Source organism: Anopheles maculipalpis, chromosome 2RL, assembly GCF_943734695.1.
Source record: "Anopheles maculipalpis chromosome 2RL, idAnoMacuDA_375_x, whole genome shotgun sequence".
NCBI lineage: Eukaryota > Metazoa > Arthropoda > Insecta > Diptera > Culicidae > Anopheles > Anopheles maculipalpis.
In genome coordinates, this window is record NC_064871.1 from 92,907,136 (window position 1) to 92,924,618 (window position 17,483).

Sequence of the window (17,483 nt, forward strand, 5' to 3'; positions counted from 1 at the left end):
GTGGTACCGGAGATTCGAAGAATGTTTCATCTTACTCAAGAATGTGTCACCATTACTACAAGTATTAAAGTATTTAAAACATCATATTTGTGCTGTTATTAACATTTTATTTACATTATGTTATCTACAGCGTCAGAATCATAGAGGGAAGATTAATGTTTTAACCAGAAGCAGGGGTTGGGGCAGCGGTGGAAGTAGAAGTTCTTTCCTTCGATTCTCCAGAGTTCACACTTTCGTTAGAATTCTTTGGTGGGCGGGTGCGGTTTCCTCTGCGATCGGCAACAGCGACATTCTGAAGTAATAGTATTGGTTTCAGTAAAACATCCATATTGCTGACCAACATTCTCACAGAGTACTCACCGCAATCAGCAGGATTGCTGCAATGACGAAGAAAATGTAAGTGAACTTCATGTTGTCTGCTTGATCAGAGTTTGAACCGACTGAACTGAATCACACTAGCATTTGGTGGGGTTTTTATACTGAATAATCGATACCTGAACGGCATTGAGCGACATATGGTTTGAGTTTTGCAGGAACTAATCAAGAAGACGGTTGGTAAACAGTGGATGTGACATCCGCCTAAGCACAAGTGCACTGCGTCTGGTTTCATCAGTAATGCTAGGCTTGACGTCTGGACGTTTGCAGACGTCTGGAAACATAGGAGCGTTGCCGTCAAAAAAATGGATAGCTTGCCGCTTTAAACCAGTCTCATTTTTTCAATCTGTCTTCGATATATTCAAGGTCACTTACAATCATGCTTCCAACAGGTCTAGTTGATCTAGTATAGTTGAACAAAGAAAGATTGAAATATAGAACAAAGTGTTAGAAGAGAGATGAGACAATTTGAAGATCGACTTTATCCTGTATTCTTAGAAGTTGTCATTCTATCCCTAATTACCCTTCAGATCAATCAGATCTGATCAGAGAGATCAGATCAATGCCTCACAAAAGGAACATCCTTTAAGGTTTTTTGAAATGAATTGCTTCTCTAACTAACCAGCTACTAAATTGAGGTAATATCAGGCCAAAGATGTCTTAATTGCCTGCATCAGTGGTGCAGGTACAGGTGCAGCATCAGTGAAGTGTTGTAAACTATAGAGCTCATATCTTACATTTCATAAATATCTTAGAAGCAATTTTTTTCACCTTAGCCCTTTTAAGCGCCATGAGAAAATCGGTCGGCTCGCCCGTAGTCGAAGCCATCATCTGCCTGTAGTCGTTAGTTTCGGTGTGCGTAGTTCAAAGATTTGCACCTCGTAGCAAAATCCCTATCAGCGGGAAAACAAATGACAAACACTCAACCGTGTGTAATCCATCGTGTACGGGGCCTGGACCGCTCGGTGCTCACTCTACCTGTTGCTACACATTCACGCGCGAATGACGCATTTTCTAATCTAATCCTGATGCCGTGTGGCCAGCCAGTTTCGGCCCAGCCACCACGGTACCCCAACTCCCACCGCCCTGCACCGATCGTTGATTGAGAAGGCAAAGTTTAATTTGCTTAAAGATTTTTCATGTCCCGGCACTTGCGGAGTGGTAACGATCTTCACGCAGAAAGGGCAGCTTAGAAAGCCCTTTTTGCTTCGCACTCTTCACACGGCGGGCCCGGTTTTTCTCTTCCTTTTTGGTGTGGAGTGGCAACGTAAATGGCCCCGACCGGCCCGAAACACTTACGGCCAAAACAAATGTCTTGCGATAAATTATCCGCTTTACAAATTGTTCGACCCGTTGTTGTCCACCAAGAAATGGGAAAGAAGCGAAGAAGGTCGCGATGGTTTTCATTCTTGTGTGTCCGTCCCCGGCTTCGAAGTCATCACCGGTGTGGACCTTACTCTTTTCCATGGTCTGTTTTTTTTTTGTTGCTGTTGGTTTTGTTTTGCTTTTTCGTAGAGAAATTGATCTGTGGTCAGAGCACCGTCCATTGCCCCGAAGGTCCCGCATCGCAGAGCGTCGTCGGTAAGGAACCACCGCGCCGCGCATTTGATGGACAAGCTCCATGGCTCGGCCCTCCAACCCCGTAGCCGACTGCCGACGGGTGCCCTGTGGTACATAAAACAAAACAGCCGAAGAAAAAAGGCTCACACATAAAGCCGAATCACTGTAAAGCAAAGCGAACGTCGAGAAGAGCGAACGGATGGAACGACACGGGTCAGGTTGATCTAGAAGTGGGTAAGCAAACGAAACAAAACAGAACTAAAGCAAAAATGATTCTTGAATGTTTTAGGGAATGGTTGGAGTGGTGGGGTCGTCACGAGACCACCCAAAGGTGTACGCGCGAGAACTCGTAAAACCGAGAAGACAGAAAATGCGAAGACAGTGCACAACACAGGCAGGAACACCTTAGAACTCAAGCACACCACCGGACGCGTTCTGCCAATATCTCCGCTGTTGATGTGGTTGTGTGAACGTTGGACGTTAGAATAGCTGACTCTGTTTGCGATGTCCGCACGTCCGCTCATGCTGTGGCCGTCCTGTGCTGTGGTGGCCGTCCTCGCAAGTACTTCGAAACATTCTCGAGCCGAAGGGATAGGGAAAAAACCAACAAATCGTCGATGGGAAGTGTATCTGCGAGGGAAGTGTGTGATGCTCCAAAGGTTCATCTTGCAAAGGAGAGCCTTGGACTGCATGCCACACAGGCACACACCCGTTTGCTGCTCCCTACCAAAGCCCTACCGAACCATTTAGAAGCCCATTATCTATGATGTTCATTGTGTGTGCGAGGGAAGCACGTTTCAGTTGCCGGGCGAATTATGCGCACATTTTTGTCCGTAGGGCATGATTTTCTCACATGCTTCTTGAAGGATGGGGAAGGTATGCGCGAATAGCATTATCGTGCGCTGATTGATGGTGCATTTCACCCGATCACGTGAGTTGTAAGCATTTTTTTTTTTGGCGTTTTCTAAATTGATACATTGTGGGTCCGCGGGAGGGTTAGTTCGCTTCAACAAGGGTGTGAAAAGAATGTTCCTCCATTGCATAGCAGGTAACGCTGAGCATTCTACTGGTTTAATTTGAGCTAAGCATTACCAGCAAACCTATTTTTAAACACAAACGCTGTAGCATGGGACGTGTTTAGGCGTTCAATCATCCCGAACGCTGTTAATCAAGAATTTTGAATAGCGGAGTCATCGAGGGTGCGAAATACGAAATTTCGGCGAGGTAGACTCCTAAAATCCCATTCTATGCGAACTCTAAATCTAGCAGAAGATGATGGGAGAATTCATGGACTTGGTAGCTTTATTGTATGGACTTATTGAGCTAGAGCTTGAGGCAGGACCGGGGTTCAAATTCCATCCGAACCGTTACCCCGTAGTAAGGATATCAGCAAGTGTAATAAGCCGTGCGATGACCGGCGGCGTGACCTAGTAGGATGTTTAGCCAAGAAGATGTAGAATTGAGCTTAAGGATTAAAGTAAACATCCAAACGATTTTTGAAGAACATTTGTTAAGGCATTTGAAGGAGCTTTGAAGGATTTTTATGGCTCACTATTTAACCCTGCTTTTTGTACATGTTTTGGCTCTAACAAGGAGACGCTTGCTGACTCTTTCCTAAGCTCTGTACGCAAGTAATTCAGAATAAATTACTGCTGTCTCTCTGAAGTAGCTAGCAGAAGTTTTTGGACCAATTTTATAAACGGAGGATTAGGCTGCTATAAAATCGTGTCCAAAACTAAGGATACAGGTAATCGTCAAGGTTGTGGAGATGCAGATTTTTATATTATTGAATACGGACTACGGAATGTTAAACGAAAATGATGGATGCCTGGAGTACGCTAGCCATTTTTAACAGAAGCAAATAACATAGTAATTAAATTTGAATTCAAATGAGCGGTTAATAAAACAAAAATAATAATTAAATAAAAAGGAGGAAACATTTGAAAGAGAAATGTAAACAACGCAGAGCTCACCGATAACATCTAAATTAGAAACTAGCAACAGTAGGGCGAGGGCGAGAACTAACTATAAAGCAAACAATAAAGTTCTACCAAATTTTTCAACACCCCAACCCCTGATTGGTACGCATTCTAACACATCACCTGCGTTTCGTTGGCACACATTAATAATACATAAATGTACAACGCTCCCCGGGCGTGCTTTCTCCGGCTGCTTGAAGATGTCTGCCGTTTTTACGATGCCTAATAGTTACATTGTTTCGCGCGCACCGATGATGGTCCATTACGGTAGGCCATAAATTGGTGCCTAGTTGTGTGTGCCGACTCGTCCAATAATTCACCCATGCACGGCAGCTGCATGGTCTTAAATCCCGCGGGGGAAAACCTATGGAGCAGCACGATGGAAACAAAAAATCTCAAGAATTACACGCATGCATGGCCCTTCGAGTTCTAGCTCTACGCAATGCCTCTCCACGTTCGCTTCCGAATTTCTCGCTAGTACAAGAATCTACAAGCAGTTCCCTTGCTGCTGTAACTCATTTAGGAGATCTATTCTTCTACCCCGACCAAAGCGAAGGGATCTCCCTCGAGCGGCCACGTTCCGATGGTTAATATGGCGTGTTGGGTAATGCACCCTAATATTATTATAATTAGCTACCTTTTTTTGTTGTTGTTGTTGTTCGTTTTTTTTTCTCCTGTGTGTGAGCCGATCGATCAAACCGTCGATCTAAACGATCTGACTGCGCGCCAGTAACACGCAACACGCTCGCAGCCGCTCAACCGTGGCCTTTGGGTGCTAGCGGTTGAGAGCGGTAGAATGCCAGTACCGAGAGGGGACCGAAGAGTGACACCGGAAAAAAAAACGTGGGTAAAACTAAATTATACACGAACAACAATTTGTACCACATGAAACCTCTCACGCGAAAGAGACCAATACCGCACATGCAAGCACGATTGTCACTGGACCGGCTTTTTTCGGAGTTTATTTTTATTCAATTTCTCCTAGGATCCTCTAGAATGGATGTGGGCAAGGGATCTTTACTAGCCAAGGGGAAGAAAGAACAAAAAAGGGGTAAAAAGCAACGGGAGGGCTGTGTCTGTCCACCGTTTTCGAAGAGGTGTGTACCGGCCGTTGCCTTCGTATGCCTTTGCTTAATCACTATTAATTGTGATTCATGGGCAGGCGAACGTGTTTAAGCTGAGTCGATGTGGCTTTTTTCGTTGCTGTTGTTTTCTTCGAGTTTTCGGTACAATCCATGGGTGGGAAATGGATCCGGCCTTTCGACGCAGAAGGGAGATTTTTTAATTGAGGGTACTTAAAACTTGTCTGTTTATGTGCCATGCCCCGTCACACTACTGCGCCGTGTACAATGTGGCGCGGTGCTTTACTAGGGTTTTGCTCAGTGCGGTACGGATCGGTTGTAACTGTCACACTGGTGGTTCTTTTATGGTTCTCTCTGGTTCGCTTCCCGAAGTTCTGAAGTCCGTCACCAAACTTTCAACATACACATCCACCGGACAAGTCGTCCTCGTTGTTGTTAGACGGTACCACTATAACTGTCACTTGTAATGTTTCTTGTGTGTTTTTTTGTTGCTGTTGTTAGTTCTCTTTTTCCCTCCGGCCCTTCCGCTGTTCACACTGTTCACGGCGTATCCTTAGACGCTGTTGTCATGGAGCTCGTTTTTAACTGCGTTACCGATCCGTTGCAGCTCAGCACTGATGGACATCTGGAGCATAAAACAATCTCCACCTTCACAGTTCCACCTTGTTTCGCTTTCTTGTCAAGCGTTTTTCAACGGGCGTAGGTTTCGTAGGGCAAGCAATTCCTCGAGACTTGTGCTGGTGCTGGCTTCAGGGTCAATGGTTTTTTTTTGAGCCACGCTTCTAGCGGGCCGTGTGTCGAACGTACGTTGTCGCACGTTCAAGTTCAACCCGGGAATGCACACATGAAGCCGTTGAGCGTAGCCGCGCTGAGATCAAGATCAATCACGAATGTGAGCCACCAACCTCCGGTAAGGCAGGCCGTGGAATCTGGCCGGTGATGTAAGACACCGGTCCTATCCACGGTCCACGGAGAGGAAATGCGCTTTCAACAAATTATTGCCCGCATCGCATGTGTGATGAGGGACCTTCCCAAGTCTTTAAAAATATCTTTGAGCGTCAAGGTTTTCTTTAAAGAAATAGTAAAATAGCAAATGGAACTTAGTAAAAAGTAAGCACTATTGAAACAGTTTTGAGCTTAAAATATGCAACTATTGAAAATATTGCAGAAAAAGAAGAGAGAAAAACAGTATGTTTGAAAAGGAGAGAAATACACAGAATACGAAAGGTACTCGAAGGTGTTCCTCGAAAAATAAATATAGAAGTGACTTAAAAGTAGGTATTATAAACATGGTTTTTTATCTAAAATGTAAAACATTTTGAATAAAAGTATTATAAATTAAGAAAATAACAAAAATAATTAAAATAGCAAAGATAAAGAACGGTAAATATTCGCCAAAAATATCTCTGCTGTTTTGCTTTCGGAACAAATAATATACATACCTACATAAAGTGCTTAAGCTACTATTAATACTAAACGCACTTACCTTAAAATAAAGCTATTACCTAAGCCATCCTGCCGAAAACTGTGCGCCACCCCGTATAATGTGTTTGATTTCCATTTTCCAGTTTATATTGTTTTTCACGATTCACGTTGCGACACGGCTTCCATACACCGTCGTAGTTACAGTCGCTTTCTACCACATGTTTCACTCCAACGCTCTACAATGCACGTCATTTTACACTTATTTTAACCACTTATCTTGGCAGACAAAACCTCCGGCCCCGAGATGCGGACAAACGCGGGAGACTTTCAGACATAACCGTCGATTTGGCTCCGCAGCGCAGTTATGGTTTTATGGTGTTTTGAAATCGTTAAACTTTACGATTGTTTGCCTTTTGCGGGAGTGTTGGCACGGCGGAGTGTGGCCAGAGTGTGGAAAAATCGGTTGGCCGAACGAAGTAAGGTAGCGCGGCTGACGCACCGTGCGGCGTGGGGGCACCATGACGTTTGCACTCCAGCATCTTCTTTGGTAGGGAGGTAGGGTGGTGGTGGCGGCCACCAGCCCTGCTACCAGGGAGGAATGGTGCCATTCCCGTGGGAGTTGGTGCTGGCTTCTGCCGTTTACCTTCGGATGCAGTGGAAAATGGTATGTCGACGTCGTCGTCGTCGTAGTCGTCGGCAACACTGGAATGCAAGTCGAGCCGAGTGCTTCTCGAGCGATGATTTACTGGTCACCCCCGGTGACCTGACACGTACGCGTATCCTCGTGGAGTACCGAGGGTTGTTATTTCTGTTATTTCTTCGTGGCGTGGCACGTGAAACAACAGCAATCGAAATGGGTTCCCGTTCGATTGGGCTCTGTAAGGTGTGAGCAATTCGATTGGCCGTTGTTTTTTTTTTTGCTGCGTCCTATCCAAGCTTTCAACCCGCTGGACGACACAAAGACACCTGCAGCTAGAACACAATATTTCATCAAAACAGAAAATACAAAAAAATAGAAGGAAAATACAAACTAAAGCACTACTAAACATGGACGAAGTTGTTTGGACGGTTGGAACGAAATTCAACACCTCGTCGATAAAAGGGCTGGCAATGTTTTCGATTTTTGGAAAATGTCCCACGGGGACTACGAAAGCATGCGGGGATACGGGTAGAGTTTTTCCAGCGGGGAAATCTTAATGCACTATCCGGTGCACACAGACGCAAAACACCTTAGGCAGAGTTTGTTTTGCGTTCGGTACCTTATCGGCTGTTGTTTCGCAAGTGGAGCAGAACAGAAATAGAGCAATATATTCCTGTTTATTGCCTAAAGCGAAGGTACGATTGGGATGCTAAAGTGCTCGAAATTTAGATGGCATTCGATGTGTAAGCCGACAAAATTGAACCATTTTGTTTTCTCAAAAAGAGCTTATGGAAAAAATTCAACAAAAATTATGAAATTAAAGAGTTAAAAATCAATCAATCAGCAGGAAAAAATTGGAATATTAAAAAAAAAAACTGAATAAAAACGGAACTTTATTCTTTCTTTAAATAAAAAATAAAAATAATAACATAACAATAACATAATAAATCATAACAACTTATAATTAAGGCGGCAATGATTGCCGATTGAATGAGGTTAGGCAATGAGTAGAAAAAGTGTAGGAAAAGTAATAAAAAATAAGAAAGAATAAGTAAAACACAGAAAATCATAACAAAAAGAATGGGCACATATAGTACGGATAAGAAGAAGAAATAAAGAACCAAAACTTACAGTAAAAAAAAACTATTAATTGAACAACGCAATCATTGTAATCAATGAAGAAAATAATAAATCATCAGGGATAGAAAAACAGAAGAAAACGGTAAAAGAAGAGTAATTTAAAACAAAAAAATTAAAACTAAAAATAACATAACAATAAAGGGAATGGAATATTAGGTGCAGCTGCAATTGTTTCTAAATTCTAAAATTCCACTTTAAAAATGCATTTTCGTGAGGAATTATGCTAAAAGTAGCTCTCACGGCAGGTTGCACTGGATTGACTTTGCGTGCAGCAAATATAAATTTCTTCTGAAACATTTCATTCGGCTGGGGCTGACATTTGTGCAGCCGGAAGTATTAAGTCCGTGGCAATATTAAGCAGGCTTCAAAGAAGCAGAGCACTGCATAGCCATAGACCGTCCTTCAAGAAAGCTGTCCTGAAGGTAGAAAGTGTTTCCTCCACCCTCGACATTGAGTGCACATTCTCCAGTTGACAGTCTGAAATGTATTGGTCTTTCGCTAAATAAGTTCACCCCCGCTTTGGCTGTGCAAAAATTAAGACGAATGGGCACTTTCGACAGTACTCAAACTCCACAAAATAAAAACCGAAAGCAGGAGAAAACAAACGCTCGACTACTGCAAGGCGTCGAATACTGGAAAGAAAATGTCAGAATTTCGATGTTTTTTTTTTTTTGTGGCCCCACAAGCCCCGAGAAAGCAGCGAGAAAAGTTGCAGGCTATCTATTTGATCGATGTTTTGGCAGCCGTCCCTAATGTAATCGGATATTTCGCCAACGTTGCTACGGCCTGGCACCGAGCCCGGCCGAAGGAAACGAACCCAAGGCTGCATGCAATGCCCTGTTTTGTGCAATAGACGCAAAACACAACACTGCCCCGTCCGGGAGCCTTGCAGTTGTGTGCATATGCACACGCCATGCGCACGTTTTTGGTTAAAAGCATTGTTTGGGAAACAATTTTACAACAGTGCGCGCTAGGTTACATTAGTTTGCCTCCGCCGCCTATCACACGATTCCCGAGGCTCCCCTTCGGTGGGGAGCCTCTGTATGCTTCGGTTGATATTATGATTTTCGTTTCCTTTCGGTCGCGCTTTTTTTGCTTTTACTTAACGACACTTTGAAACGCCATCATGCATTTTCCCGCCGGATGGTGACGATAATAGGTGCAGTTAACCGATTCTAGCGGCCTGAGAGTTGCTGTGTGGTATAAAGCTACAAGGGGAAGTATTAGTTAGCATTTTAAAAACAGGCGTGATGATTTTTTTTGTGTTTGTGTGCCTCTTCTCACTCCGTCTGCAAGAAAAGGTTGGCCGGGAAATAGTTATTATTGTTGAATAATTTGCTTGCAAATGCAAATGGAAACGCTTGTGATTCTTTCGCCTGCGTTACACGCTTCTTCTTGATGATGAATGCTGTTTCAGCGAGTGCTGTTAGTGCGCTTATCTTTCGAGTAAATGATGCATAATACATACTTGCCGTTTTCTTTTATGAAGTAGATAAGGTTAAAGGGCTATGCGTTTTTTTTTTTTGGTGCTACTGTAAGTGCACTCTTGCGTAAAGTGGACTGTTTATAATAGTAAAAAGGCACGGAGAAGTAAAATAAACGCTTGGAAGGGTTTTTATTGAGGCACAAATGGAATAAATGGAAGGAAGGATTTTTTTTTACAAGCTTTTATGTACTGGCCCATCGAGCAAAATAGTTGTAGCAGTACTTTGAAGTGAACATATTTCAAAGAATATTATTTCCATGTTGTAAAACCAACTCGCAACTAACTGCACATCGTTTGTCCTCCTGTCGTTTGCCGTGTGTTGCTGTTCAGTCTCTCATCTAAACCTAAAGCCTTTCGGCACAAATTCACCAAATCCATCTCGTCTATTAATCGTCATAAATATCGCATCATAAGATTTATAGACAACGCAGCATCTCACACATGGATTAGTGGACGTCCGCAGGTTAAAATTTTAAACCTTTTGGCCGGTCAGACTTTTTTGCCACTCTCTCACTCTCTCTGTTTTTTGTTTTGCCCCTCTCGTTACAACCGAATTTATATGCACCGATGCACTTTCGAGTTCATCAAAACGCATATTCCCGGTGTCGGTGAGAAGAATGCGTACGCGCGTACTGCAAGTCGGGGAGGGTTTTTTCTTCCCAGAAATGGTAAATTCATTCCACTCGTGTGCCGTACGGCAAGAGGAGAAACGAGTGAATTCATCCTCTCTCGTTTTATAACTCGCGGCCGAAGATTGCCGAAGTGGAAATGAACTGAAGAATGAATGCATAGAATGAGAAAAAACGTTTAGAAACGTATTTTTCGCAATTCGACGCTGCGAATGCAAACGTAAACAAAGGTAAGTTTTTAAGAAAATCCAAAAAAGTTCTACGGTATTTTTTTAAACATGAAATATTTTTTTTTATAACTGGATTTTCCTTTAGATTTTTTCATTGCAACAACTAGAATGTAATTTAATGTGCATTTTATATGCTTTAAATGTTGATTCCCGTGACACCTCCCAACTCATTGCATTAAGGCAAATAAAAACATTTTGACCATATAAAAAACCCCGTTTAAAATTCCATTCATTCATACTTTGCAACAATAATGAACTGCTCGCGAACGTGGGACCGAGAGAGAGAGAGAGAGAGAGAAGGAAGCTTTGTAATGCGTAAAGAGCACGCACGGAACTTCCCACCGTACAAACAATTCATTTCCCATTCATTTCACCGTCAACCATCAACGGAAGCGGACGCGTGGCCGCGCATCGGTTTCAACGGAGATACAAAACGTGCGTGAAAGTTACGTGCGTTTCGTGCGCGAGGTCAACAGTATCGCGGGATTTAATAATACGGTGTAACTGTACCGTTTGTGCGTGTTCGGTGAATTAAAGCGCTATAGAACTAAGGAGAACGGTGCCCACATTTCGCGTGAAAAGAAAGAAAGAAAAAAAAAAAACAGAGCAAAGCGTCCGCGTTTCAGCCTCCCATGGGGGCATGTGTTCGGCGTTGTGTGGTTATAGCGAAACAGGAAAGAAAGAAGGAGCTGTTGTGTGTTTGCGCCAGTGTGAGTGAAGATTATTTTTAACAGCAAAGAAAACAGCAGCAATACTCGCCGGTTCTGTGTGTTGTGTTGTGTAGGGGGGAGGGGGCCAAATAAAAATCTCTCCCGAGCGCCTGCCCGCCCAAACGAAAAAGGCAAGTTTTGATAAAAACGGAAACGCAAACGTGAAAGAAGAAACGTACGCGTAGTGCCTGAAAAAAGTTGCGTGAGAGCTAACGTGCGTGTAGCTGTGTGTGTGTATATGTGTGTTTCGTGCGAGTTGTGTGACGACGCCGTTGTGGAGTCTTTTTTGTGGGCTAGCCTTGAAGGTGCTGCATGAAAAGAAAGTGAGAGCGTGAAGGTGACGTCGTCTGAAGTTGATGTTATTCTTTCCTTCCTTCTGTGTGTTTCCAACGGAGGACAACGGCAACATAGAAAACAGTGCTGCACGTAAAAAGAGTTGAGGCTTTTTTTTTTTGCATATCCTCGCTTGGAAGTGTTTTACGACAGTCGGTTGAGTGTAAGACGCGTGTGCTGTTTACTACTCGCAACCCCTGCAACTGCTGCCTTCACTAGTGAGAGAGAAAGAGAGAGAGAGGAGAAAGCGATATAGATCTTACCTGTTGTGCTTCCTTCGGTTGTCAGGGTAACGAGCGGTTTATGCAACGGTTTAGGGTGGTGTTCCGGAAAATCATCGTGCGTCAGTGCGTGCGTGCGTAGTTGTGTAAAGTGAAATGCATGTAGCGTGGGAAATAACCGTGAGCCAGTAGTGAGCCTCAGCTGAGCTCACCGGGTGAAGCAAATGATGGCCTTTCGCATGATGCATAACTGCTGTGTGGTTGAAACTGACATATTCCAACGTGCTGCTGGCGGTGCCTACTGTGATCTGTGAAGACTGATTCGCCTGTGCGTGAGTGTGTGTGTGTGTGTTGTGTGAGGGCTCCAGAGGGACTGGGATTGTGCCACTGCAATAGCCGGTGGTCAAAGGTTGGCCGTGAGGAGGCACCATAGGAGGACGTAAGCGCGCTCCACCTTCATCCTGGCGGCGGCAGCACGGACGGCGGCGGTCCACCTGCTAACGCTAGCACTGCTCGTGGGTAGTTGGTGCTGTCGGTCGGTGGACGGCCGGGGTAACTTCCTGCGGCACGATGATGCACTCCCGAAGGCGTGCAGCTGGACCGGTGCGATACTGGAAGTATCGCAGGAGAAGCGCTCGGACGAGTTGCAGTGCCGGATCAAAACCATCACCAAGACGGAGAGTCTCCTAGCTAACATAAGTAGTTATCAAATTGATAGGATTAAATCGCTCAAGCTCGAGTGCAACGACATTATGTTCTTCGAAAGTTCCTTAGAGTCGACGACGACGCCCGGCAACTTTTTGGGCAATCTGCACGGCCTTCTCCGGCTGTCGATTGATTACTGTAAGATCAAGTACATACCGGCGCACGCGTTCGCCAACATGAAGGTGCTGAGGAGTCTCGCGCTCAGCACGCACAACGTCGACTGGTCGGTGATGAATCTCGAGCTCCATCCGGACAGCTTCCGGGGGCTGTCCGAGCTGAAGGAGATGCATCTGGCCGACAACAACATCTGGAGTTTACCGGGGGAAGTGTTTTGTCCGTTGCAGAAACTGCGTGTCCTCAACCTGACCGGCAATCGGTTAAGTGATCTTACACAGCTGATGCTGTCCGATTGGGGCAATGGTCCGACGGAACCGGGTCGCGCGTGTAACACCGGGCTGGAGGTGTTGGATCTTTCCGGCAACGATCTTACCCTGCTGCCGGACAATGGTCTAACTGCGTTGCGTTCGTTAAACGCGCTTCATCTGCAGCGCAACTTGCTGAAGGAGATCGCTGACCGTGCGTTCGTTGGTTTGGGGACGCTCGAGATATTGGATCTTTCGGACAACAAGCTAACGGCGCTTACGCCGGAACTGTTCGTATCGTCGCGCAAAATTCGGCAGGTGTATCTGCAGAACAACTCTCTGTCCGTACTAGCACCGGGTGTGTTTGAAGGATTAGATCGACTAGAAACGCTAGATCTGTCGCGCAACCAGCTAACGTCGACGTGGGTCAAGCGCGACACGTTTGCCGGCCAGGTGCGGTTGGTCGTACTGAACCTTGGTCACAATCAACTATCGAAGGTGGATCAGCACGTGTTCAAGGGTCTGTACAGCTTGCAGATCTTGAACCTCGAGCACAACGCCATCGAATTGTTGGCCGATGGAGCTTTTAGTGATTTGAAGAACCTGCACGCACTCTTCCTATCGCACAATCGGTTGCGCCAGATCGAACCGTACCACTTCAGTGAGCTGTATGTGCTGAATCAGCTGATTCTGGAGTCGAATCAGATCGCTTACATCCACGAACGGGCGTTCGAGAATCTTACACATCTGCACGATCTTAGCCTGAACGATAACCGGCTGGAGGAGATCCCGTCCGGGATGAAGAGTCTGAAGTTTCTGCAATCGCTCGATCTTGGCAAAAATCAGATAGCCGAAATTAACAACTCTTCGTTCGAGGGTTTGGAGGAGCTGATGGGGCTGCGGTTGGTGGATAATCAGATTTCGGAAATTTCTCGCGACACCTTCTTCGCGCTATCGACGATCCACGTGCTTAACCTGGCGTCGAACCGTATCCGCCATATCGATCAGTCCGCGTTCAGCTCGAACCCGACGCTACGTGCCATCCGGCTGGACAATAATGAGCTAGAGGATGTGTCCGGCGTGTTTACGTCGCTGTCGTCGCTCGTTTACCTAAACATTTCGGACAACAATATCGGGTGGTTCGATTACTCGCACTACCCGCAGTCGCTCGAGTGGCTCGATATCCACAAGAACAACATTACCGAGCTCGGGAATCGGTACGATGTTGGCAATTGGTTCCTGCTTAAAATGCTCGACGTGTCGCACAACAAGCTGCGGCAGATTAATGCCAGCTCGTTCCCGCGAAACATCGAGACCATCCTGATGAATAACAATCAGATCGAAGAGATCGCACCGGAAACGTTCACCGGGAAGGAAAGCATCGTGAAGGTGGTGCTTTACGGGAATCGATTGCGGCGCATCGAGATGGCTGCACTGGCACTTACACCGTGGCCCGATACGCGGGTACTGCCTGAGTTTTATCTCGGTGATAATCTGATTCACTGCGACTGCACGATGGAGTGGTTGCAGCGTATCAACGAGCTTGCCTATCTGCGCCAGTATCCGCAGGTGAAGGATCTCGATTCGGTGCACTGTTCGATGGAGCACGGTAGGGGAGAGCAGAGGCGCCCGCTGATGACGATGCGTGCGAGCGAATTCCTGTGCCGGTATGAGGGCCATTGTTTCGCTACCTGTCACTGCTGTGACTTTGATGCATGCGACTGCAAGATGACGTGTCCGGATCGGTGCCGGTGCTATCACGATACGGCTTGGGAGTCGAATATAGTTGATTGCGGTTCGGCCGGATTATCGCTCGTGCCGGCAAAGATACCGATGGACGCAACGGACATCTACCTCGATGGGAACAATCTGGGGGCGCTTGGCAGCCATGTGTTTATTGGGAAGAAGAAGCTAAAGTCGTTGTATTTGAATGGCAGTCGCATTGAGTCACTCAACAATAAAACTTTTGCTGGCATTCCCGCACTGGAGGTGCTGCATCTGGAGCAGAACGGGCTGGAACAGCTGAGTGGGGCCGAGTTTGAGCAGTTGCGCGAACTGAAGGAGCTGTACCTGCATCGGAATTCGTTGGCTACGGTCGGGAACCGATCGTTCTACTACCAGAAGTCGCTGGAAGTTCTAACGATTGCAGACAACAAGTTGACCGGGTTGAAGCCGTGGGAATTTTTCCCCTTGCCGAGTGGTGGATCGGAGGGTGCGTACCGATCCGTTTCGCTCGAGGGTAACGGGCTCGAATGTTCTTGCGAGCTGATGCCGAAACTGCTCGACTGGCTCGAGCGCATGTACCGGAGCAACGGTACAGCGGGTGGCTCGGAAGAGAATGCGGAATCTTCGGAGGTTGCCAGCTGGGGTGAGTTCCGTTGTTCGGGTGGGAAACCCCTCTCAGACGTGATGAAGGAATGTGAGGGACAACGGCCGGCCGTAGTCCCCGTTGCGACGGCGACCGTACAGCGCACGATCATCAACGACGACTTCATCGATTACCTGCCATTGTTGATCGCGGTGCTGGCTGGTTTGGTGCTTACGATCATGCTGGTCGCACTGGTGGTACTGTTCCGGCAGGACGTGTGCCTCTGGGCACACTCCCGGTACGGGGTGCGGCTCTGCAAGGACCCGCTCAGCGCACTCGAGCGCTGTGAGGATAGCGAGAAACTGTACGACGGTTATCTCGTGTATAGTGCGGCCGATGCCGACCTGGTCACTAGTCAAATCGGCCAGGAGCTCGAGCATCACGGGTACGGTATGTGCCTGCACTATCGGGATGTGCACGGTGGGGCCGGATTCCTCCTGGACACCATGCAATCGGCCGCGGATGCATCCCGCAAGATAGTGCTGTTTGTGAGTGTGAAGTTCCTGCAGCTGGAGTGGTCCCAGCCAGAGTTTCAGGCATCGTTACAGTCGGTGCTGGAACTGATACGCCCGTCAAGGCGTAAGCAGCGTCTCGTGCTGATCACGTCCGTGCCGTCGTCGATGTTGGCGATGGATCCGATCATGGACATCCTGGCACGCACCTGCACTGTGATCGCGTGGGATGATCGGCGGTTCTGGGACAAGCTGCGGTTCGCCATGCCCGATCTTGGGCGGGACGGTGCAGCGGTCAACAAAGCGTCCCATCGGAAGAACATCAACATCCGCTACACACCGGCCCCTACCAACAATTTGATGGTGGTGGGAGGGATTGGTGCATCTGCTCCAACGGCCACCTGGCCCAAACGTCTCAACTCGGAGGTTTCAATACAGCAGCAGCAGCAGCAGCAGCAGCAACAGCAGCAACATTCTCACCATCAGCAACCTTATCCGGTGCCTCATCCTCGGTCAATTGGAGGAGCACCACACAGTACTTACACGACGGAGGATGAGGAGCCCTCGACGGCTGGATCATCTCCACAGTACGAAGCGCCGACACATCCTGGAGGTGCTCCAGCCGGTGGGATGTATCATCATCACCATCAGCATCCGGGTATTGTTCAGTACCAGCAACAGCAGCAGCAACAGCATTCCGGTGGTAGTACACCACTTCCACAAACTATGCCACATCCACAACATCACCATCATCACCATCATCCACATGGACAGTCGCATCACCATCATCATCACCATCATCATCCATCTGGTACAGGGACCGGACCACACGCATACCACAGTGGAGGCGCTGCCGGTAACTTCAGTAGCTCCAATACGCTTGGCCACGTGTACTCCACCATTCCGGAACCTCAGTACATGGTCGATCAACAGCAGCAGCAGCAGTCGCAGCAGCAGCAGGTTCGAACCGTGGGTCCCGGACCGGACGGCAGCAATCGGCCGTACTTTGTGTAAAATCGTTTTCCCTGTCCCGCCATTTGTTTCTCCCCAAATCCCCCTTTCCCCTGTGTGTGCGTGTCTGCGTATCTCCAACGAATTCCAACGTGATCAAGCGCAGTCTTATCGGTTCGAAGTTGTTTTTTTTTTTGTTTTGTACAAAAGGAAGAAGAAAAAAGTGAAAACGTCCCTCCATCCTCCCTGATTCCTTTAAGTCGTTATTAATGGTTCCCGTTTTGTTGGACCGGCTAGTAGTGTGCGCCCCTACTCGTATCGCGCATCCGTATGCTTATGATTCCTACACTACACGCTGCAAACTAGGTTAGGTTCGAATTTATAAAATATGAAATAAAAACAAAAAACCGTCAAACACATTGAAAAAAAAAAATAATGAAACACACGCGTACCACATTTAATGCCATGCTGATGGTGGGAAGGATGTTATGACTTCTGCAAAAAAAAACGGCCCACTGTGTCCAGCTGGAGCGTTTCGTCTGGAAAGAAAGAACCATTATGAAACAAAGTGAGGGACCCCAACGTTGATAAGCTGGCGTGCGTTTGCTTGCTGGCATGCTGCAGACATGGATGATGACAACGCCGTCGATGGGGTTCAGTGGTTTTACGTTCGATTTCACATTCCGCTGATAAGCATTGGTTAGGGTGGCCCAAACAGATCCGCAACGCTTTCTTGCCTTTTTTTCTCATCGATTCTTCCCCCCCTTTATGGTCCTGTAACGGTCGCCCCATCGTACCACCGGTTGATTGATGAGTGAAGAAAGCGGTTCCGATG

General features: G+C 46.7%; 1 protein-coding gene across 1 annotated transcript; it reads left to right on the top strand.

Moving 5' to 3' along the window:
- Positions 1–12,261: 12,261 nt before the first annotated feature.
- Positions 12,262–16,747, top strand: LOC126567797 (toll-like receptor Tollo). Its single transcript, XM_050224098.1, has one exon. It carries the CDS (start codon positions 12,563–12,565, stop codon positions 16,709–16,711), a length of 4,149 nt encoding a protein of 1,382 aa, XP_050080055.1. The 5' UTR covers positions 12,262–12,562; the 3' UTR covers positions 16,712–16,747.
- Positions 16,748–17,483: the final 736 nt, after the last annotated feature.

What these genes read in the sequence shown, in the direction of transcription:
- LOC126567797 (XM_050224098.1), top strand. Translation starts at nt 12,563, where the DNA reads ATGTTCTTCGAAAGTTCCTTAGAGTCGACGACGACGCCCGGCAACTTT.